The sequence below is a fragment of the Dipodomys ordii genome, unplaced genomic scaffold, assembly GCF_000151885.1.
Source record: "Dipodomys ordii isolate 6190 unplaced genomic scaffold, Dord_2.0 Scaffold83, whole genome shotgun sequence".
Classification (NCBI taxonomy): domain Eukaryota; kingdom Metazoa; phylum Chordata; class Mammalia; order Rodentia; family Heteromyidae; genus Dipodomys; species Dipodomys ordii.
In genome coordinates this window covers 6,507,252-6,531,577 of record NW_012267299.1, presented here as the reverse complement: position 1 = coordinate 6,531,577, position 24,326 = coordinate 6,507,252, and the positions used below count along the sequence as shown (strand labels likewise).

Below are 24,326 nucleotides of genomic sequence, written 5' to 3'. Positions count from 1 at the left end.
AGGTATAGCATTGAATTTGTAGATAGCCTTCGGAATTATTGCCATTTTCACGATGTTAATCTTTCCAATCCAGGAGCATGGGAGGTTTTGCCATTTTCTAAGTTCTGTTTTGATTTCCTTTTTCAAGATTTTAAAGTTTTCATCATAGAGGTCCTTCACTTCTTTGGTTAAGTTAATTCCTAGACACACAGTCATAAATCCTAAAATGACTGTACCTCTTTCAGTTCTTCAAAATGGATTGTCAAGAATTTATGATTTGGCTTTTTTTCTTTTTAATTGTTACTTCTTGGAGGGATGCCAGTGTACATTTTCAGAGATCAAAAATTCTTTGCACTTTGGGAAATAAATGATTAAGTATTTTTTCTTTATTTAAAAAAACTGCACTGTATTCAATGTTTGATTTCATAGTAATGGCAAAGGAGGGAATGTAATAGATAGCAGACATTACTAAGATGTATATGCTTGATTTGGGATTATAATCAGAAAATCTGTTCAATGTTTAATTGTAAATCTTACTACACGAGTGCAAGAGGCTCTGATATATTTATGAGTTGAATCACAGACAATGTTTTTAGAACTTTAAATTTTTTTTGAATACATTATTACTTTTACTAACAGTAAATAAGAGTTTAATGACCATGTGGAAAGTACAAACACAAATTTTCAGTAAGTTTTTTTCCCTTAAATTGTCATATTCTTAGTGTATTTTTCAGACTTAAGTTTTACAAATTTTATTTATGACTTTTGAAAAATTCATAAAGTCAAGAAAAATTCATCTTTCAGTTAGGCAAAGAATACTGGTGTGTTACTAATGTATTATAAAGTATTTTCACTGATAATAGGAAATAGGTTACTTGGAATTTTTCTACTCTTTCTGGATCTAATTTAAGACCTTTTAGCTTTGGGGACCTGAGAGGCCAAACCTTATTATGTCAGGCATTTCAGAATAACCAAGCATTACTGTATAATTTCAGACTTTTATACAATAAAACAAGCTGAGATTCTTTTTTTTTTTTTTTTTTTGGTCGGTCCTGGTGCCTGAACTCAGGGCCTAGGAGCTATCCCCCAGCTCTTCAGCTCAAGGCTACTGCTTTACCACTTGAGCCACAGTGCCACTTCCAGCTTTTTCTGGTTAAGTGGTGCTAAGGAATTGAACCTAGGGCCTCATGCATGCAAGGTAAGCACTTTACCACTGAGCCACTTTCCTAGGCCACAAGCTGAGATTCTTTTTTTTTTTTTTGCTTATGTGGTGCTGAGGAATTGAACCCAGGGCCTCAAGCATGCAAGGCAAGTGCTCTACCACTGAGCCACCTTCCCAGCCCCAAGCTGAGATTCTTTATGAGAAATACATAACTATGGGCAATCTAACAAAATTTACCTGCTGAGGTAGTATTCCTCAGATAAATATATGTAGATTGTGTCAAATTATAGAATCATTAGGTTTGTAAGCAAGAGTGCTTTATTTAATCACTACAGGAAAATAAAGTTTATACTGGCCATTAATAAAATGTTAGCTTTTAATTGGATATTTGTAATTATATAATTACAAATATACAAGTATAATTACAAATATACTCTATAAGCTTTGTAAAAGCTAAATTTAAAATCTTCAGTGCAAAATAAAAAAAAGAAAAGAAAAACCTAAGGATTGCAAGTCCGAAAAGTCAGTGCTCAAATGCCAGCAATCATTTAATCAACTGTATATTTGGATAAGTCAATCACTCTGGGCCTCTTTAGTCTCAACTACAAAGGTTATCTGAAAAATGAGAAATAATATGTGAAAGGCAGTTAGACATTGCCTACTCCATAACTTGCTCTTAAAAAATAGATGCTCATCTGAGTAATCATAGTCAAATTAAATTTTAATTCATATGAAAAATGGTTTTCAGTCTAAAAGTTTCTATTTTTGCATTTGTAATTGTTCTTTTCTTTTTTCTTTTTACTTTTTTTTTGGTTGGTTGTGGGGCTTGAACTCTGGGCTTGGGCGCTGTCCCTCAGCTCTTCAGTTCAAGGCAAATGCTCTACCACTTAAGCCACAGTACCACTTCTGGTTTTCTAGTGGTTTATTGGAGATAAGAGTCTCACGGACTTTCTGCAGGGGCTGGCTTTGAACCGCAGTCCTCAGATCTCAGCCTCCTGAGTAGCTAGGATTATAGGCGTGAGCCACCGGCACCCAGCTATTATACAACGCTTCATGTAACAAAGTTTAAAGAGAATGATGGAAAGGGTTGTGCTTATAAATTGATGTGTTGAATTGAAACCCCTTTGTACATCTATTTAAATATAATTTCAAAATAAAAGGGTAGAGATGTAATATACATAGTTGGTGTTCTTAGCTTTTAATAGCTTCTGCTTTTACATTGTATCCATTAACACTACTAAGTCTCCTTTTGTATGCTGAATCCAGTCTTTTATACTTAAAACTACTAGATTTTTGCTGGCACTGTAAGGGCCAACAGTGAGAGGGACCAGTAAGGATTGAGGATTGAGTCCTGACCAATAATGTACTTCATCACCATTTCTTCAAACAAGGGCTCCTATCATACATGAAAGGATCACTAAAGTCCCAAGATGGCAGTATATGTAGGTAGTTAAATTACTAATCTTGTAATTCTTAACCCAGCCATATTTTTGGGGGGCTGGGTTGGGGGTGTATGTGTTAAAGGGAAGTTTGTTTGTGAGTCCTAGGGCTTAAACTCAGGGCCTGAGTCTGTCCTTGAGCTTTCTGTGCTCTGGGCTAGCACTCTACCACTTGATCCACAGCTCCATTTTTGGTTTTGGTAGTTGGAGATATGAGTTTCTGCTTGGGTTGGCTCCAAACAGTGATCCTCAGATCCTTAGATTACAGGCCGTGAACCACCATTGCCAGGCCCAATTATTCTTATTTATCTATATCTTGTTCATCTTCCATTTGAACTTTTATTTGGATGTTGTTGGTGCTGGTATTAAAAGTAGAGCATTGTTCAATTTTTCAATGTGTAAGAATATGCCCTATGCAGAGAAAAGGGAAATTACTTCCAAATTTAAAAAAAGGTAATCCACTTTCCTTTTCCTTTTTTAGTGATTTTCACGGATTGAGCGAGAACCCTGACTATGCTAGGCAACCTCCTATCCACTGAGCTCCATCCTCTGATAAACATGTATATCATTAGAAATGTAATTACATTTGTGTAATATAATGTATAAAATGTTTTTTTTCTTTTTTTGTTTGCAGTGTTGGGTATGGATCCCAGGGCTTCTCACATGCTAGCTCAGCATTCTACCACTGACCTGTGTCTCCTGACTATAAAGTATTAACAGCAGCCCATAAAGTAGTGGGACAAAGGATGATTCTTATTTCTTACACTTTTGAGTATTTTCTTCAGTGATGTTGAGTGAGTAGGAGGAATGTTACATTAAATATGATGCATTTCCTTATTCAGGAAGTTAGTCAATTTTTGTTCATAGAAACAGTTTCTTTTGCTGGTCACTGGTGGCTCACACCCATAATCCTACCTACTCAGGAGGTTGAGATCTGAGGATCGCAGTTCAAAGCCAGCCTGAGCAGAAAAGTCTTTGAGACTCTTATCTCCAATTAACCACCAGAAAATTGGAAGTAGTGTAGTGCTGTGGCTCAAGTGGTAGAGCACTAGCCTTGTGCTGAAGAGTTGAGGGACAGAGCCCAGACCCAGAGTTCAAGCCCCATGACTGACAGAAAAGAAAGAAAGTATAGAAGCAGTTTCTTTTAAATTTATTAGAAATAGCAATTATGTTGCCTTTAGTTTAGTCCTTGTATTTTACTGAGATGATAGGTTTATTCATGAACATTTGTAGGAAGTCTGGAAGCATAGGTTAGTGGTTAAATGTCAGGCACTTGAGTCAAAAGACCTACATTTAAATGAGTTACCTGAAGTTAAACAAGTTCTCAGAAGCCTTACTCTCTCTGTTTATACAATGAAGTAATATGTGTCTTGTGAAGCTATAAAATTTAAGGGAAATTATTTATGGAGTCAGAAGTCAGTTCAATGCCTGGAACGTGGTAAACATACTACAAATTTTAGCTTTTATTTTTTTTAATTAAGTAACGCTTGGAATTTTAGGATTCTCCCTTCCTCAGCCTTAAAATATTATTGTGCATAATAGAATGTTGTGAAATTAAGGGTAAACACAATCCAGGCAAGCCTTTAATATCATCAATCAATTCCCTGTCCACAGGAATTTCTTATTGGTCATATTGGTTCCTATGTCTTATAAAATTGGGTGTTGCTGGGCCTGCTGTATAGGCCAGTGTGTGCGGCAGTATGGTTTCCCACATATGATCTATGAAGTGACTCTAGGTTATACAAGACAACTCAAAAATTTTAACTTCTATATATCGTTTAATGTTGTATGGACAAAAAGTACATAGTGTTTACATGCGTATCTTAGGACAAGGTAAAATGATGAAGAAACAAGTGAACTTGAAAAAAAAAAAAACATTAAGGATGTGCTCCTAAAAGGCATAGTACAAAATTGTAAAGATTGTACTTAAATGAGGTTTAGGATTTGTTTGTTTTTTTAACAATTTTTAATTTCTGTGATCTACTGGGTTTAATTAAACTCATGGCCTTGAATTTTCTAAGAAGGTACTCTACCACTGATCTACACCATCAGCCTTGGTTTTTGCTTGTTTGTTTGTTGTTTTTTAGGATAGGGTCTCTGTTTCTATCTGGCATATGCTTGAGCTGTGTGATTTGCCTACTTTAGGCTCTTGTTGTAACTGGGGTCACAAGTTCCCATCCCTAAGTCCAGCTTTTCTCCTTGAAGATAGAGCCTCAAACACTTTTTGCCCAGGTCAGACTAGAACTGTGATTAGCCTAATCTCAGCCTCCCATGTAGCTTCCTACCTGCCTGCCTGCCTGCCCCTCCTGCCTGCCCCGCTTTCCTTCCTTCCTTCCTTTTTTTTTGGGGGGGGGGTCTGGTCGTGGGGCCTGAACTCTGGGCCTGGCGCTGTCCTTCAGCTCTTCAGCTCAAGGCTAGCACTCTACCACTTGAGCCACAGCACCACTTCCGGCTTTTTTCTTTTTGCTTATGTGGTGCTGAGGAATCGAACCCAGGGCCTCGAGCATGCAAGGCAAGTGCTCTACCACTGAGCCACCTTCCTTCCTTCCTTCCTTCCCCATTCCTTCCTCTATGGACTCATCAGTTTTCTAAATAAATGAATATGAAATCTGACATTTTCTTAGAGCAATTGGCTTAATGGCAATTAGCTTTATTTTTTTATTAACACTTCCAATCTTTTTGAATCAAACTTTTGTTTTGACTGTTTCAACTATATTTACATTTTTTACTCTCAAGGAGTCAAACTAGCTCATGAATTGCTCTTGTCTTTCTATTTACACAGAAATAGGTCTTGACTGATTTTTTAAAATTCTTTCTAGACCTTAAATGGCACTATTAGACCTAAAAATAATAAAAGGTAATCTTCATGTCACAAGAATGCAGATATATTATATATTTATTTTAGTAGTGCTCCTGGAAAGTGCAAAATTCTCCGTCCTCCTCATATTCTTAACCTTCATTGAGAAGAAGCTTCAGTGTAGCTCCACAGCACACATATTCTTTCAGAGTCCCTTGTCGTACTGTTTTGTATTTTAGATGATGGTTTTCACCATCATTAGTAGGACGTACCAATCATGGTATTAAATGAGCAATATAAGAAGATTCACGTGTTTTGACTCAAACATTTTGAAAATTGATATGTTATCATACTTTAGATGAACTAACTGCATGTCTATATATTGAGCTCTGCTCTGAGAGCAAAGTAGGGTAGAGTAAATTCAGGTAAAAGGCACCTTTTACACTAACCCTTGTCTACAGTTTAGGGACCTTTTACTACCAGTCCCCTGACGTGCTGAAGGTTAAAAGTTTACTGGTAAAATAAGGAAAAATAAATCTCCTTTGTTAAAACTTGAGGAACCTCTGTGCTAGGATTGAATTAGATTAAGTGAATTTGTAATGAAATGCAGGACCTCTCTGGCTACATACTTCAGGGTTATTGGCCCTTAATAGCTTGTCTATGAACTCCCAGCCTTTTACTTAGTCTCACTGAGACAGAAAAAAACAAACCAGCCCTTCAGACTTCTCAGGCTTCCTTTGGAACTTTCCTTTCTCCTACATAGTCACTCCCAGGAATCTTTGCCTGTACTTAAAGCACTTCATAGTTGGTAGATTTTAAGATAGTATAGGAGAAAGATTAGCCCACAACAATGACTGTTTCTTTAATATGTTACACAGCCTATTTGGCATAGTTGGCCCAGGAGTGAGTGGTAAGAGAAAAGAGTGTTCTGAAAGGCATACATTTCTCTGTTTTAATCATTGTAAAGCCAGGCAGCTCCCTTTGACTTTACATCAACTTCTCTGTCCTAGCTCACATTCCCGGGAATATACAGGAATGCTTGCTAACTATTGAAAAGTAGGAAACTTGCCTAGTTTCCCCACTCAAAGATTCAATGATAGATAGCTATTTTGAAACCCTCATTTTGACAAAGTCACTTTAAAGGACATGTGATATTTCCTGAAAACAGAAGAAAATAAACAGCTGTTTTATGCTTTCATTTGAACTTAAAATAGGTATTTACTTTTTATCTTTGAGAAGGTAGAAATAGTCATTTCAATCCTACTGGTAACTCCTCTGCAATTTTTTCCTGGTTAAATAAACTTAATTAGCACATATTAATTGTATAAAACTGGTTTTTGTGCAACCTTTGTATATATGCACATCATGTACTTTTCTCATTCATTCCCCATTAGTGTCTCTTGTCCCACTCTTCTGCTCCTCTTTCTAGTCCCAAAATTCCCCTTCTACTTTCATGTCTGTTTTCTTTTTAATCTACATTCCCATATAAGAGAAAATGTCATACTTTTCTTCTTGAGGCATATTTTATTTAACACAATTTCCAGTTCCATTTATTTCCCTGCATAACACAATTTCAGAATCTTTGTGGCTGAACAATATAGTGTATATATAACATTCCATATTTTCTTTTTTGGGGGGGGGTCCGGTCATGGGGCCTGAACTCTGGGCCTGGATGCTGTCCCTCAGCTCTTCAGCTCAAGGCTAGTGCTCTACCACTTGAGCCACAGCGCCACTTCCAGCTTTTTTCTTTTTGCTTATGTGGTGCTGAGGAATCGAACCCAGGGCCTCATGCATGCAAAGCAAGCACTCTACCACTGAGCCACCTTCCCAGCCCCTCCATATTTTCTTTAACCATTCATTCATCTATGAATTGGCACCTAGGCTGATTCCATAACATAGCTCTTGTAAATAGGACCTCATTAAACAGATGTATGCAGGTATCTGTACTATATGTTGAATTTGATTTCTTCAGGTGTATTCCTAGGAGTGGTATCACTGGATTATATGGTGGTTCTCTTTTTAGTTTTTTGAGGACCCTCAATACTGATTTCCATCGTGAATGGACTTATTTGCACTCCTACCAATGTTTAAGCCTCCTACAGCCCATATTCTTGCCAGCATTTGTTGATTTTTTTTTCTTGATGATAGCCACTGGTGGATAAGAAGGAACATATGTTTTCTACTTTTATTTTATGTTTGATTCTTTTGCCCAGCTATTGTTTGGATTACTTGTTTTTTTTTTTTTTTTTTTGGGTCCAGTCGTGGAGCCTGAACTCTGGGCCTGGGCACTGTCCCTCAGCTCTTCAGCTCAAGGCTAGCGCTCTACCACTTGAGCCACAGCGCCACTTCTGGCTTTTTTCTTTTTGCTTATGTGGTGCTGAGGAATCGAACCCAGGGCCTCAGGCATGCAAGGCAAACGCTCTACCACTGAGCCATCTTCCCAGCCCACTACTTGGGGGTTTTGATATGTAGGTTTATCTCCCCATCAAATGAATATCTGACAAAGATTTTCTCCTATTCTGTAGGCTCGAGTCACTCTGAAAATTACTTCCTTTAGTGTATAGAAGCTTTTTAATTTGATATGCTCCCATTTGTCTATTCTTGCTGTTATTTCCTGAGCAAACAGAGTCCTATTTAGAAAGTCATTGCCCTATACCTTATATTTTCTTTCAGTACCTTTAAAAGTTACAGATCATACAGTAAGGTCTTTGATTCATTTTGATTTATTTCTGTACAGAATATTCTGTCTACTACATGTGGGTATCCAGTTTTTCTAATACTATTTGTTAAAGAGATTGTCCTTGTCACAAATCAAATAGATAAAGTCTTATTTTTTCTCTGCTTTCCAGTTTACATTACTACTATTTCATTCTGAATATTAATCTCTTACCTGATATACCTTATCTGAACTCACCAGTTTTTGTGCCTATTACTTATATTCCCTTGAGAGGTAGTGAGTTGGATGGGCTACAGATTTCAACCAATGGTTTGGTTGGCTTGGGCTTTCCAGAGTAATTTGGGGACAGGATGGCAGCTTAGTAAGGACCATAAAATCACTTCTCTAGACCGGCAGCAACTATTCACAATGAACATACTTGTGAATATATATATATATATATATATATATATATATATATGTACAATATATTCTTGTGAATTTGAAGAAAACCATTGATTACTACTGAAATGTTTTTTATGAATCCCCAGTGTCCTGCAGGATCAACTTGCTTTTCTTTTGTTGTTTTATATTAATCTATATTCATTCTACCAAAAGGATTCTGCTATGCTATTGAAAAATTTTAATTTGTAGTAGCATGGTTTAGATATTTCTTTTCTAATATTTTTTCTAACAATTTTTCTAATAATAATTTTTCTTATTCTTTTTTATATTATTATTAAGTCATTGTACAAAGTGGTTATAATTCCATAAGTCAGGTTATGAGCACATTGCTTCTTGGTCAGTATCACCCCTTTCATCATTCTATCTGCTTCATCATTCTATTCTACTTCCTATCCCCTTTACAAGCTAACATATTATTATTAATTTTTTTGGACGGTTGTAGGGCTTGATTTCAGTGCCTGGGCTCTCTACCACTTAAGCCATGGTGCAACTTCTGATTTTCTGTTGGTTAATTAGACATAAGAGTCTCAGGGATGTTCCTAGGGCTGGCTGTAAACCCTGATCCTCAGATCTCAGCCTCCTGAATAGCTAAGATTATAGGCGTGAGCCACTGGCACCCAGCAAATTATGTATTATTTTAAGTGGAATTTATTCTTTTCCGTGTAAGTTTACCGTAGAAAATTGGTGTACAATACCAGAAATGGTGATATTTTGAATAACTACTCATCACATCAACAGGAGCAAGGATAAGAACCACATGATTATCTCAATAGATGCAGAAAGAGCATTTAACAAGATCCAACACCCCATTATGATGAAGGCTCTGAAAAAATTAGGAACCCAGGGAACATTCCTCAATACAATAAAGGCTGTATGTGACAAACCTACAGCCAGCCTTATACTTAATGGCGAAAAATTAAAGCTATTGCCTCTAAACTCAGAAATGAGACAAAGATGTCCACTCTTTCCACTTCTCTTAAATTTAGTATTAGAATGCTTAGCTACAGCAATAAGACAAGATGCAAATATAAAGGGGATCCAAATAGGGAAAGAAGAAGTAAAACTCTCCCTCTTTGCAGATGACATGATTTTATATTTAAAGTTACTTGAACTGATTTGAAACTTTGGCAAAGTAGCAGGATATAAACTTAACCCCTTAAAAATCAGTGGCTTTCTGTATGCCAACAATGAGAAGAGCATGGCTGATATCAGGAAAGCAACTCCTTTTGTAATAGCCCCACAAAAAATAAAATACCTAAGACTTAACTAAAGAAGTGAAGGTCCTCTATAATGAAAACTTTAAAAAAAACTGAAAAAGGAAATCAAAACAGAACTTAGAAAGTACAAAAAACCTCTCATGCTCCTGGATTGGAAGGATCCACATTGTGAAAATGGCAGTACTTCCAAAGGCTATCTACAAATTCAATTTGATACCTATCAATAGTCCAACCTCATTCTTCAAGCAAATAAAGATGCAATCCAAAAATTCATATGGAACAATAAAAGACCCCGAATAGCAAAACAATCTTTAACAGAAAGAACAGTGCTGTAGGAATATCAATACCAAATTTCAAACTCTACTTTCAAAGCCATAGTAATCAAAACAGCTTGGTACTGGCATAAGAACAGACCTGAGGACCAATGGAATAGAACTGAAAACCCAGAAATGAACCCACAGACCTATAGCCACCTAATCTCTGATAAGGGTGCTAAAAAAAAATAGAATGGAAGAAAGACAGCCTCTTCAGTAAATCGTGCTGGAAAAAATTGGTTAATCACCTGTAGAAAACTAAAGCCATATCTTTATATATATCACCCTGCACCAGAATCAACTCCAAATGGATCAAAAACCTCGGAGTCAAAACAGTCACCTTGAAAACATTGCAGGAAGGAATAGGAGAAACCCTAAGTCTCCTTGGCACAGGCCGAAATTTTCTTAATAAAGACCCAGAAACACAACAAATCAAAGAAAGGTTGGACAAATAGGATTGTATGAAACTGCAAAGCTTCTGCATGGCAAAGGTCATAGCTAGCAAGATCAATAGAAAGCCCACAGATTGGGAGAAGATCTTCACTAGCCATACAATGGACAAGGGTCGCATATCTAAAATATACTTGGAACTCAAAAAATTAAATCCCCCAACAACAAATCCCCAAAGAAACAACTGCCTAATAAATATGTGAGCCAAAGACCTACAAAGAAACTTTTCTGAAGAGGAAATAAGAATGGCCAATAAACACATGAAGAAATGCTCAACCTCTCTAGCCATAAAATAAATGCAAATCAAGACAACATTGAGATCCCATCTCACCCCAGTTAGAATGGCTATAATCAAGAACTCTAATATTAAACAACAGATGCTGGAGGGGATGTGGCCAAAAGGGAACCCTTCTGCATTGTTGGTGGGAGTGTAAACTTGTTCAATCATTTTGGAAAGCAGTATGGAGGTTCCTCAAAATACTCCACATAGAGCTTCCCTATGACCCAGCAATCCCACTTTGGGGCATTTACCCAAATGTTCACAATCAAGACCATACTAAGTCTAACAGCACATCTATGTTTATTGCAGCATTATTTACCATAGCTAAGATATGGAACCAACCCAGATGCCCCTCAGTAGATGACTGGATCAAAAAAATGTGATGTATGTATATATTTATATATATATATACACACACACATACATACATACATACACACACAATGGAATTGCATGCCTCCCTCAGAAAGAATGATATCACCCCATTTTTTAGGAAATGGAAAGACCTGGAAAAAATTATATTAAGTAAAGTAAGCCAGGCCCAAAGAAACATAGGTCCCATGGTTTCCCTTATTTGCAATAACTAGTACATGTGTAGGACAAGTAGAAAAGTTCAAAAGCTACATATGACCATATAAGATGATGTTAAGAACGCCAAGATAGGGACACAAATATTTTTTTCTTTCTTGCTATTGTTTATAACGTATTTATAATCTACCATGTTATTTTTTTGTTTGTTTGTTTGTATGTTCCTCCCCCAAGGTATAACCCCTGTTTTCACTGTATTTGATGTCAGTACCCGTCATCTTGTATATACACTTCTCTAATTCGGGGAGGGGAAGGGGAAAAAACAATGCTTAAATAGGGATACAGGTTGACCCATTGTAACAATGAGATGTACAAGACACTATGTTGAAAATGAACTTTACAACTTTGGCCTGGAGAAGGTAAGGGGGTTGTCAAGGTGGGAGGGAAAGGATAGTAAAGGAGGAGGCAACAATGTACTCATTACCTTGCTCATGTAACTAACCTCTCTGTACAGTATTTTTACAATAAAAAACATACAAAAATAACTACTATATGGTAAGTTTATTTAAAATGCATGAATCCCTCTTGTCTTACAGGACAAACTATACGAGAGAAAAGGATTATAGAAGCAGCGAATAAAAATGAAGTAGACTATGAAGTAGGGACCATTCCAACAGAATGGGAAGGTGAGTTTTTGCCTATAATAGCATATTCTGGAAAATTATGTAATAATACACAAAATTAATCAGCATATATAATGACCTATTTCCCTTTATCACTTGGATCCATCAAACTTTTTTAGGGGGTAGGGGTTCAGTGGAGGGGCCTGAGCGCTGTCCCTGATCTCTTTTTTTTTTTTTTGTCAGTCGTGGGGCTTGAACTCTGGGCCTGGGCGCTGTCCCTCAGCTCTTCAGCTCAAGGAGAGCGCTCTACCACTTGAGCTACAGCGCCACTTCCAGTTTTCTGGTGGTTTATTGGAGATAGGAGTCTCAAGGTCTCTCCTGCCATGGCTGGCTTTTAACCGCGATCCTCAGATCTCAGCCTCCTGAGTAGCTAGGATTACAGGTGTGAGCCACCAGTGCCCGGCCCTGATCTCTTTTGCTCAAAGCTAGTGCTCTACCATTTTGAGCCACAGTGCCACTTCTGTTTTTCTGGCAATTAATTGGAGATAAGAATCTCAAGGACTTTCATGCCTGGGCTGGCTTTGAACCATGATCCTCAGATCTCAGCCTCCTGAGCATCAAACTTTTTCCGAACATTACACATCATGTCCCTGAAATTTGTGGAGATTAAGATGAAGTGAGCAAAGAAAGCTTCTTAGGTACAAAGCCTAAGGAGGCACGCAGTTACTGATTCTGTACCTGTGCAGCCCCACCACTGGAGTCCTGTTTCTGGCACTATTCCCATAAACTTGAGAAAGAACATAGCTTATTTTTCTCTTTTGTAAGTTAAAAAAAAAAAAAACTTTCTTGAGACCTTTGGGGTATTTGTTCAATTCACAATGACCCTTTCAGCTTACCTCCTGTTGATTTCTATCTTAAGACTTGGAATTAATATAAAAGATCCAAGGGCGATAAAACAGTAGTTTCTAGTCTCCCTAACTGGCTGAAACATTGGCATATGAACTTTGTAGTTTGTAAGTAGCTATCTTCAATACACAGGATTAAAACATTTTATTTAAGAAAAGTATTCCGTATGGTGGAAAATATATGTAAGTGTATGAAGTATATAAGGAGAGAGTATTTTTCAGGTTTCCAGCAGCTTTCGACTTCTTAGTTCAATTTTTTTATGAATGTAGTTAAACTCATGTCTGAGTTCTAAGTAGTACATTTTGTTGTTACAGATTTCCCTTTTCTGCTTACCAGTTCCTAGCATAGGGCCTGGCACATAATTTATTGAATATATAAAATCTAGCTTGAGTTACCTTTTGTTATTTTCAGCTAAAAAGAATCTTTCCTGAAATACCAATTCATATTATATGTGTCATTTATACTAGGTATTTACTTGAATGCTTGGTATTATGCCATTACATTGGAGTCATTATTGTGTTTGACCATCACAACAATCCTGTAAGACGAGCCATATACTATAGTCATACCCATTTAAAAGAGCAGAAAGGTTAGGGAAATTGCTTGGGTTTTGTAGCCCAATACAGGCAGATATATTGCTTCATGGGTGAGCATAGCATGATAGATAAATGTAGTTCTAAGTATTATGTTACATTTATGCCACCCTGTGAATGTAAAAACCACTTCAATGAAAATATCTTTTCCATTTCTGCTTATTAGTAATAAAACTAGTAGAACTGTGGGAAGAGGGTATAAATATATATGTGTAGACAACAGCATTTTTTCCTAAGAAATGCACACTATAAATTGGCAACTTCTAGAAGGAATAATTGAGCCTTCTTATTTTAAGAGACTTTCCAGTGTTATAAGCTACATTTACAATTCTTATGCCTTCTTATAATGAGCCTATTTTGTCATTTTCCCAGTAATAGTATAGAATTAAAATGTTTATAGAAATAAATTAAGTTATAAATAAATAGGTAATGTCTCATTTTTCAGCCTTTCAGACTTTCAGGGAAATAGAATGAAGTTTTAATGCTTCTTATGACTCTGTCCTGATCTAATAATTCAGCATAACTATCCCATGGGGCTTAGTCTTAATATAACTGTATCAACCAAACACTGAATTGAAAATTACTTTTACAGTGGTACACACCAATTAAATATAAAAAGTAAGAACTTTACTCCACAAAGAAAAAAATTACAACATAAACACACATGATACTATATATGAGGAAAGAGAAAAATTATGAAATAAATAATGTCAACACCAAATGATTCCAAAGATTTTTTTCCAATACAAGAGAATGTAATATTGCATTTTTCAATTATTAATAGCAGAATACAATTACCTACAAGTTTCATATTCTCCTACAATGAGGATTCAACAGTGTGCCTTTTCATTCATTTATTTAGCAACCATCTACTGAAGATATCTGCAGTCATGTAGCCCACATTCTAAGGTGGGAAAAAGACAAAGGAGATAAGTAACTGAACTATATAATATGCTAGTGGCCATATCAGAGAAAGGGTATAGGGAGTGTTTGAAAGGCTTTAGTATATGTATATCTGCAAGAATATCATGCAGATAACCATCATAGGAGCATTCCTAAGCAAATGATGAGCCATGAGGCAGAAATATGTTCCTGTGGTTAAGGAATAGCAGGGAAGCCAAAGTGACCAGATAGAGCCTGAGAGAACCTAGCAGGATATAAGTTTGGAGAGTTAACAGGATGCCAAATTGTGAGGTTTGATAGAGCACTGCAAGATGTAGATATATGTGATGGTTAAACCTCACATAATTCTGCCAACAAGGGAGAAATGTCTTCAGCAAGACAGGTACTGCATTCTTGTGCATTGTAGTCATCTAATCACATACATCTTTTCACCTTTGCCATATTTTCATGGTAGCAGTAACTTATGGTTCTGCCATTACTCAAAGGAATAAATACCGGGAGGTGTGGGTGTGGGCCCTACCATATGCTATGAGTTTACTCAGTCCTGCTGACTAAATATAAGCCAGATGCAAAAGAGTACATATTATAAGATTCTATTTATATGAAATTACAGATAAAGCAGAACTAGTAGGCAGTCTTAGTCAGAAAGTGTTATCAGTCATTGTTGGGTCTTTGAACACAAAAGGACTTTGGATGAGGGGTGATAGAAATAGTCTGTGTACACATTTGTGAGAACTTGTGAAATTATACAATTAAAATATCTTCTGTATTGTATTAAAATTATATCTCAAAATACTTAAGAATAAAGAAGAGTAACAACTGTGAACTTCATAAAATTTGTAACTTTAAATATGCTAACTTTCACTTAATATGACTAAAAGGTCCAATAATCAGAAAAATGACTCTTTTTGTAATGTATCTTTGGAAGAATTTTTCACATTTCAAAATGCATGTTTATATTTATCAGTTTTTATAAAATGTCAACACTCAACTAGTAAGGATTAGTTTCTAAAAGGTAAAGCTTTATTTAAGTGAATTAAATGATACATTTTAATGTAATATCTTTTAGATGTAGACTGTTGATAACTTTTCCATAATTTTGATTCTAGTTGCCTAACTAAATCTGATCATAGGATATCTCATTTGCCACAGAGTGTTAGCAGCACTTCTAAAAGTATTTTGGACATTTTTTGTGTCTATGGAGGTCTGAAGAATGTATGCTTCTGGAAGTGTTTCCTATCTGTCTGCTTCTAGTTTTTCTTTGTGATTAATGGGAACCTTAATTTGCACACGCACCTTTATATTCATTATAGTTTGTTATGTTCCAATAGGAGTACTAAAGTTCAGTGAAAGTCATACATACTGATGAGAATGTAAATGAGCACTGATGAAACTAAGGATCTCAAGTTATAAACTGTCTAGTTAGTTACCTTGCTAAATGGTTATATTATAATGAGGACTGATTCAAAATTTACCTTACAGATATAAGAAACAATAGCAAAATAGTTATATAATTTATAACTGGACAGAGCTTCTGTTTCAGATGTCTTAAGGTTTAAAAAGTAATTATTTTAGCTGGCCACTGGTGGGTCAAGCCTGTAATCCTAGCTGGATTCTGGATTCTGGAGTCTGAGATCTGAGGATTTTATTCAGAAGCAAGAGTATGCAGAGAGATTTGAGACTTTTATCTCCAATTAACCAATGATGGAAGTGGAGGTATGATAATCAATGTTGAGTGAAAAAGCCAAGTGAGTGCATGAAGCCCTGAGTTCAAGCCCCAGTACCAGTACAAACAAAACTAAACTAAAAGAAGTAATGATTTAATACTAATGTCTTTTCTATTCCTTCGTCTTACTGACCTTTGCCTACTTTCAACAGGACATTTCCCATTGCTTTATAATAACCACTTGTAAAAGTTTGTATCAGATTATATAAATGAGTGATCATATTGAACACTTTTTGCTCTAACCTTTACTGGACTCAAAACAAACAATAGTGCCATCAACCATTATCTCAAGACATTCAAGTGCCTAGTTACTGTAGAATCATAAATATACAAACTTGTATATTTGTATTGTTTAATTTTTCAATAGTCAGTTGAATTTTTATATCCATATAAAACAAAAATTGTTAAGTGATTAATAAAATGAAGGCAAAGAAAGTCTTTGTATATTTTCATAATATCTGGACTGTGAATAAGTAGGTTTTAATACTTTCAATATTTAGATTGATTACATTCCCACATTTATGAATGAATATTATAAACCAATAAATTTTAGAAAACATATACTAGTCTTCCCAATCTCTCTTATATCATAGAATCTTTAAAAAACAATTTGAATTCAATTGAAGTATCTTTTTCCAACCTTACAAAAAAATTGAAAATGCTATTTTGTAGATTCATTGTAATAGTAGTTGTTATTTTGTTTTTGTTATGATACTAGAAAGTGTGCATTACATTATTATACTTTCTCAGCCTGATATTATTTGTGTGTTATGAAATACTGTGTTCTTTTGGGGGGAAAAAATCTAGCTGGGTGGCAGTAGCTCCTCCCTAGCTACTCAGGAGGCTGAGGTCTGAGGTTTGAAGTTTGAGGCCAGCCCAGGTAGACAAATCCTTGAGATTCTTATCTCCATTTAACCAACAAAAAGCCAAAACTGGAAGTATGACTCGAGTGGTAAAGTATCAGCTTTGATTGAAAAGCCAAATCCTAAGTTCAAGCTTTAGTACCGGCACACACAAAAAATGGGGTCTTTTTGCAACCATTTCAAAATATGAACACAGCTTGGTTACTGGAGGTTCATACCTGTATATCTAGCTACTCAGGAGGCTAATTTCAGGAGGAACGATACAAGTCAAAATCCTAATACAAGAGTATTTTTATAGTTGTCCTATTCCACACACATTAAGTAACCTACTCTTTCAAGACAGTTGGCAGTAGAAAAAAACAAACAAACCTGTTGGTGCTTCCTGCCTTGCCAACCTTACAGCCTAACAAAGGACATTATATGAAATCTGTTCAAGTTTTGAGTAGCATTGGGCCAAAAAGGAGTGAAAAGTAATGAGAAAGGGAACACAGGAAGAATAATAAAGGTAGAAATTCAGACACAGTTGGAAATACATTGGAGAGATATATTTGGGTCTGTGCAAGAAAAGAGAAAGGAAGGAAAATAAATAACCTTAGGCCCATGGTTGAATCTTTTGTTTCCACATGTGTAGCCATGCAGATCTGGGTTTTTCATTTAGTTAGTTCTTGATTATAAAAGTCAGACTGAAAAAAAAAGTCAGACAGGTAAGTGGACTTTTCTTTCACAACCACCTCACAGTACAGATAGCATTATAATTTATGTTTTTCACATGACTAGAAAATTATATAACTTTCCACATAGCTAGTAAGTAATAGAGTTAAAATATGAACCAGCTAGGCTCATACTTGACACTAGAACCACTAGATAACTTCCCTAGAGAGCTGCCTTCCCTTTGCTATATAACCTCTAGTTGAGGGCATAGTACTGACTCAACAGGAGCTGCTCTGCTCCTTGCAGCTTGTATCCTAAGTATGAGAGGTAAGGCCTGATGATTCTTCCCAGCCAGAGGAGGTAACTCTTGCTGGAACAGATCCTAAGAAAAATCTCTTATTAAAGTCCATTCCTTGATAAATTGAACAATTAGTAATTCAGATTTCCAAAATAAAATAATTATGACATTGAAGTACACTATATTTGGATTTGACCTGTATGTCGTAAATATGCTAAATTGAATTCAGATGATTCTGAGCCATGGTTTTCTAAACTATGAAACTGTCCTTTCTGTATCTTCCCTACAGTCTTAAATTTTTTCATGATACAGTTACCACTTGCCATCTTGTTTGTGTTTATTTTCAGAATTCCCTTCATGAATATGTTTGCTGTTGTAGCAGAGGGGCTTCATCTGTCTGCTTTTCTATTATATCTCCAATACTTCAAACAGTGTAGATGTTCAAAAAGTTATCTTTTAGCATGAATAAATAAAATGTTCATATACATTACAGAGAACTGGAATTTAAGTACTGTTTTTCTTTCTAGCTTGGATTAGAAAGACAAGGAAGACTCCACCTACTATGGAGGTAAGACTATACATGGGAAGTATGCGAACACCATGTGTTTATAATTCTCTAGTTCTGAACTGAGAGTTTGAGCTTTTAAGGACACACGAAGCCTCAGCAAACAAATTATGACACATCTTCCCAAAGTATTAAACTCACTCCACAGAAATAATTTTAAATATTTTATAATAAAGCAATGTATAAATATACTATAATGTTATACATTTTTTGTTGTTGGTCATGGTGTTTGAACTCTCTGTCTGGGCATTGTCTCTGATATCTTCAGCTCAAGCTCTACTACTTGAGCCACAGCACCACTTCCGGTTCTCAGATGGTTAAAGTTCTCCAATTAAGAGTCTCATGGACTTTCCTTCTCAGGCTGGCTTTGAACCATGAACCTCCTCAGCCTCCTGATTAGCTAGGATTACAGGCATGAGCCACCGGTGCCCGGCTCTTGTAAATTTTAGAATGATGTAATAAAAACTTAAAAATAAAAACACGCATGGTAATACATCCTGTATTTTTAACTACTCAGGAAACCTAAGCAGGGGGATCATGAGTTTGGACCTAGCCAAGGCAGCTTTGCTTGTTTATTTGTTTATTTTATTCTAGTACTTCGCCTGGTGAACTCAGGGCCTGGTACTGTCACTTAGCTTTTTTGCTCAAGGTTGGAACTCTACCACTCAAGCCATACCTCCACTTCTGACCTTTACTGGTTAATTGGAGGTAACAGTATCATGGACTTTTCTTCCTCGGCTGGCTTTATCCTCAGATCTCAGACTTCTGAGAAGCTAGGATTACAGGTGTGGACCACCAGCACCAGGCTTCAGATTTTGTTTTAAAGGGCTGCACAAGGCACTGAGGATGTGGCTTAGTGGTAGACTGCTTGCCCAAAGAGCTAAGCTACTATGTTAGCTTCTAGGGCACTTAGCATGTAAAACCCCTGGGTCAATTCCTACAACCACAGGATGGGGAAGGGAATGGGACCCTAGAAAGCTTAGACATACAGCAGCTTATGTCAGGTGATTTTCCCTGTCTCCAGCATTTTCTCTTCTGATATACATGCTCTGGTTGGAAAGTTTGAGAAACACTGAATCTCCTGGTCTTACCTAATTATTATATATTTAACCGTATCAAGTAGCCAAGGAACTTTTAAATATGTAATTAGCAAATGACACAACACTAGATAATAGTTGAGTTGAATTTTTATTTAAAACTTAAAAATTTACTGTTTCAGAGAAGCATAAAATACTATTGTATATTTGTTGCATAAACATGATTACTTCATGCTTTTAATTTGAAAACAACTTCTTAAAGAGTTATATGTGCTATATGAGTTATATGTGAGTTATACATGTGTGTAAGAAATAAGTGTATTTCATAAATGTGAGTCTCCCAACTTCATTATTATACTGACCTGTGTACTTTCTACCTGGAGATACTCCCTTTTTTGTATCATCTGGGATGTCCCCTATTCCCTGACTATTGCAAACCCTGATGACAAGATAAATGGCACTAGAATTCAGCCCCCCACTTGTTCAGAATAGGATTCATCAATTGTCACACCTATTTCTTCTTGCTTCTATTCCTCCCGATCCAGCCCATTTGGCCAAAATCTGAATGTACACCTCTTGGGCCATTTCTAGCTTTCTATATTGGTTCTTCCTTGGCTTCTTTGGCTTGAGCCCCTCTTCACCACCAATAAACTTTGGAATAAAAGTGTTTTGGAAAATGTTAATTGCACCAAGATTCAGAAGTATCCCCTGGAGTTTATAGAAATGAAATAGATAGAGGAGCCTGATTCTTTTTCCTCAGGCCATAATAAAAGATATTGTTCTCACAGGGAAAAGTACTTTCCCTATCCCAGGACTTGCAAAACATTCTTCATGGAATTATTGATACTCAGGCTGATGATATGAAAATGATTGCAGTAATCATGTCTTGGGTACCATACCTGTAAGTTTCTAGCACCTCAGGAGCCAGGTTCTTCCATCCGTAACTCTGTGTAACTGTGTATGTGTGTGTCTGTGTCTCTGTGTCTCTGTGTGTCTGTGTGTCTTTGCATGCTGCTGAGATTAAACCTGGTCCTCACCAATGGTAGACAAATGCTCTAGTACTGTGTGTGTGTGTGTGTGTGTGTGTCTTTGCATGCTGCTGGGATTAAACCTGGGTCTCACCAATGGTAGACAAATGCTCTAGTACCTGAGCCATACCTCAGCCCTTTATATTATATTTTGTTTTTGAGATACATTCTCGCTTTTGTCTGACTTTTGCCTCTTCCTTTACCTCTGTAATATCTTCGGTTGCAGGCTTCATTATTATTTTTGATTATTCAAAAGAAGCTTTTCCACATGGGCTTTACAAAATTCTTTACGTTCCTCTCTACTCTTCCTATTATACACACATGCCCCACTTTTCTTTCCTTCCCTTTACTGTTTCAGGAATCTATTTCTTTGCTAACTAGCATTCACCATCAATATTTTCATAGAAACTTTCTGTGCTATAAAACCTCAAGTGAAGCCTATGTGTGCCTGAAAATAGTGTAAGTTGTGCTCAGTTTCCCATGTATCACAGAAAGAAAGTGGGCTCAACTATTCCATGCTTTTCTTAGCCACTTTCAAAATGCCTAACATTTTGTGAGCTAAAGGGAATGGGAAACCTTGGGATTCTAAGTATATCTCTGTGTATCTGATCATCATTTATTTTTTGGGTTGGAGGCGGGGGTTGGGGGGAGGTGTTCAGTCATGGGGCTTGAACTCTGGGCCTGGAAGCTGTCCTTGAGCCCTTTCACTCAAGGCTGCACTCTGCCACATTGAGCCACAGAGCCAATTCCAGATTTTTCTGTTGGTTCATTGGAGATAAGAGCCTCACAGACTTTCCTGCCCAGGCTGGCTTCAAACCTCAATCCTCACATCTCAACCTCCTGAGTAGCTAGTATTACAGGTATGAGTCACCTGTGCCTAGCTTCCTGTTAATCATTTTTATCTTTACCAACATCTAGGCTACTCTGTCACTCTGATGTTGGAGATTAGGACCTGGCTTATAGTCTTCTCCCTGCAGTGCCTTCCCAAGTCCCAGATGCTCAGTTCCTCATCCACTGTACTCTCCCTACCTCAAGTGAGCAGCCATTTCTATAGCCACACTTTAGTTTTCCCTATCACAAAATATCATTCTACTCCTATCACTCTTAAACTCTTCAATCCTAGATTCTAGATACATCACAGTAAGAAAAAAAACTAATATAAAACAAACATTTTTTAAAAGACACACACACAAGAAAAAATTGAATTTTCAGCCAGGTCAAGAAATAGAATTTTGCCAGGTATTCCAGAGCCATAAATTCCATCCCAGTCACAATATCCTGCTTCCCCACAAAAGCAATTCTGAACTTCTTACAGGTCAGGGGTATACTAAGGATGGAACTCAAAGTGTTGCATTAGCTAAGCAAATGCTCTGTCAAGGACACCATCCTTTTATGTTTTACTTTGTTTTTGACAGTCTTACTTTTGCCTGGGATGGCTTCAGACTGATCCACTCCTGCCTCTTCAGTAGCTGGGTTATAGTTGTAAGCTTTGAACTTTGTGTAGTAGTCATTTCTTCACATAGTTTCCTCGCACAATTATATGTTAAAATTTAGGCTTTCTCATTTTGTAAAAACTTAATACATATTTTAAGTGTCTTTCAATTGATAGGTTCCCTATCATACCTTTCATTTCCTTACAAATTTATTTATGTGAGCTACAGAGTTTGCCAGAGCCCGGATTTTCTTGATCTTATGTTCTTGGGGCAGTTCAACATGTTCCTTTGTCCTTTATCTTTCTACCAGTAGTGTCACAACATAGATTGATCAAGAAGCAAGATAATCATGTTTGATCTTTTTGTCAAGAATGTAGAAAAGGATTGGTAAGACTATAGGCGTACATAATGTCTACTTGTATCTTTTTATTAATGTTTATATCCATTCATTAGAAACAGTCTTCTATGCTTGCAAACCTATTAGATATTCATAGTATATGTATGCAACAAAGGAATTGTGTTAGGACTCTATGAAGACCATCCCAACTCTATAATAAAAAAAGAAAATACGAAACTTATAAAATTGGGCAAAAATCTTGAACAAAAAAACTTTATAAAATATAAATATGGCCACTAGGCATTTTTAAAGATACACAGTATCTCTAGTCCCTGTGAAGGACCACAATGAAGTACCACTAAATGAATAAAATTTAAAACTTTGCAACAGCCATAACAAGCAACTTATGGCACTGGTTGAGGTAAAAATAATACAACCATATTTGAAACTTAACAGTTTGTTATAGATTCTGATACACATTTGCCCTATGAGCCAACAGTTTCCCTCCTGGACACCTTGAATATGGACTTGTTAATTTCAAGTCTGACCAATTGAAGGTCTAATTCTTTGCTACACTATGCAAGACATTCTGATTTGTGCCCAGTCCAGTTTTATCACATTGACTTCTTGTCCTTGTTCTGTCTACCCTACTCTTCAAAGAACCCCCAACTATGTTTTTCTGAGGTTTAACGTGTTCTTTTTCATAGCTGCCAGACATATTCTTCTCATGTTTAATTCCTTTTAAGTCTCTCTAAGATTCTAACATGTTTTTCTTAACTTTTTCCCCCTGAAATTCTCAACTTATAGAATTAATCATTCCTTTCTTAAGTACACTCTTTTGGATACCTGTAAACCCTTGAAGCTTAATTTTAAAATTTCTTTGTCTGTATTGTAAGTGAGATAGCACAGTAGTTATTACTTAATCATTTGCCACAACCATCTAACACAGAGCCTGACTTATTATATATACTGGCTTTTATAGACTGAATTAACAAATAAGTTTAGATTTCCATTAGTTATAAAGCAACCTGTAAAACTGAATGTATTTCCAAGTTAAAGTTTGCCTGTAGTTTTTTTCATATACATTTATATTTAACTGTCAGATTGTCAGTATAGTTCAGTACCTATTCATTAGTGCACTACAAGGTCAACCCATATTTTACAAACTAATGAAGTAGATTTTTCCTAGTCCTGACTCTTACTTCATTAGAGGCCACTGATAGTGTTTAGAAAAAAAAATTACTCTTCCTTTTAGACCAACAAAATAGTTGAAAAGGATAAACTTGTCTTTGAAAAAAAGTTTTATTAGTCAGGTGTAGTGGCCCATGCTTGTAATCCCAGCTACATGGGAGGTTGTGGTAGGAAAAACATGATCCAAGAGCAACCTGGGCAAAAGTGTGTGAAGCCTTATATTAAAAATAATAATAATAAATTAAAAGCTGGACAGGGCTGGGAATGTGGCATAGTGGTAGAGTGCTTGCCTAATATGCATGAAGCCCTGGGTTCAGTTTCTCAGTACCACATAAACAGAAAAAGCCGGAAGTAGCACTGTGGCTCAAGTGGTAGAGTGCTAGCCTTGAGCTCTGAGAGGCTCAGGGACAGTGCCTAGACCCTGAGTCCCCCCCAGCCCCAGGACTGGCAAAAAAAAAAAAAAGTTGGTCTAGGAGTATGGCTCAGATAGTAGCATCTTTGTCTAGCAAGCAGGAAGCCTTGAGTTTGAAACCCTGAACTGCTAAAACAAGAATAAAAAAAAAGGAAAGGAAAAGTAGTTAATTTGTTGCCAAGTATTTATACATAGTAGGAGGAAATCTACAGTATAAGCACTCTGCCCACTTCATTTTAAACACTCATGCTCCATAAAAAGGAAGAGGAAATCTTAGGAAGCAGTAAAGACTGCTGTTGGGGCTGGGAAGGTGGCTCAGTGGTAGAGCGCTTGCCTTGCATTCCTCAGCACCGCATAAGCAAAAAGAAAAAGAAAAAAAGCCGGAAGTGGTGCTGTGGCTCAAGTGGTAGAGCACTAGCCTTGAGCTGAAGAGCTGAGGGACAGCGCCCAGGCCCAGAGTTCAGGCCCTACGA

General features: G+C 36.5%; 1 protein-coding gene across 1 annotated transcript in view; it reads left to right on the top strand.

The window, feature by feature from the left end:
- Positions 1-24,326, top strand: part of Ndufaf2 (NADH dehydrogenase (ubiquinone) complex I, assembly factor 2) — a 113,455-nt gene that overhangs the window by 56,348 nt on the left and 32,781 nt on the right. The window contains exons 2-3 of the mRNA XM_013025280.1: positions 11,884-11,973; positions 18,378-18,418. Coding sequence (XP_012880734.1) covers positions 11,884-11,973; positions 18,378-18,418 — 131 coding nt within the window. The remainder of the gene's footprint in view (positions 1-11,883; positions 11,974-18,377; positions 18,419-24,326) is intronic.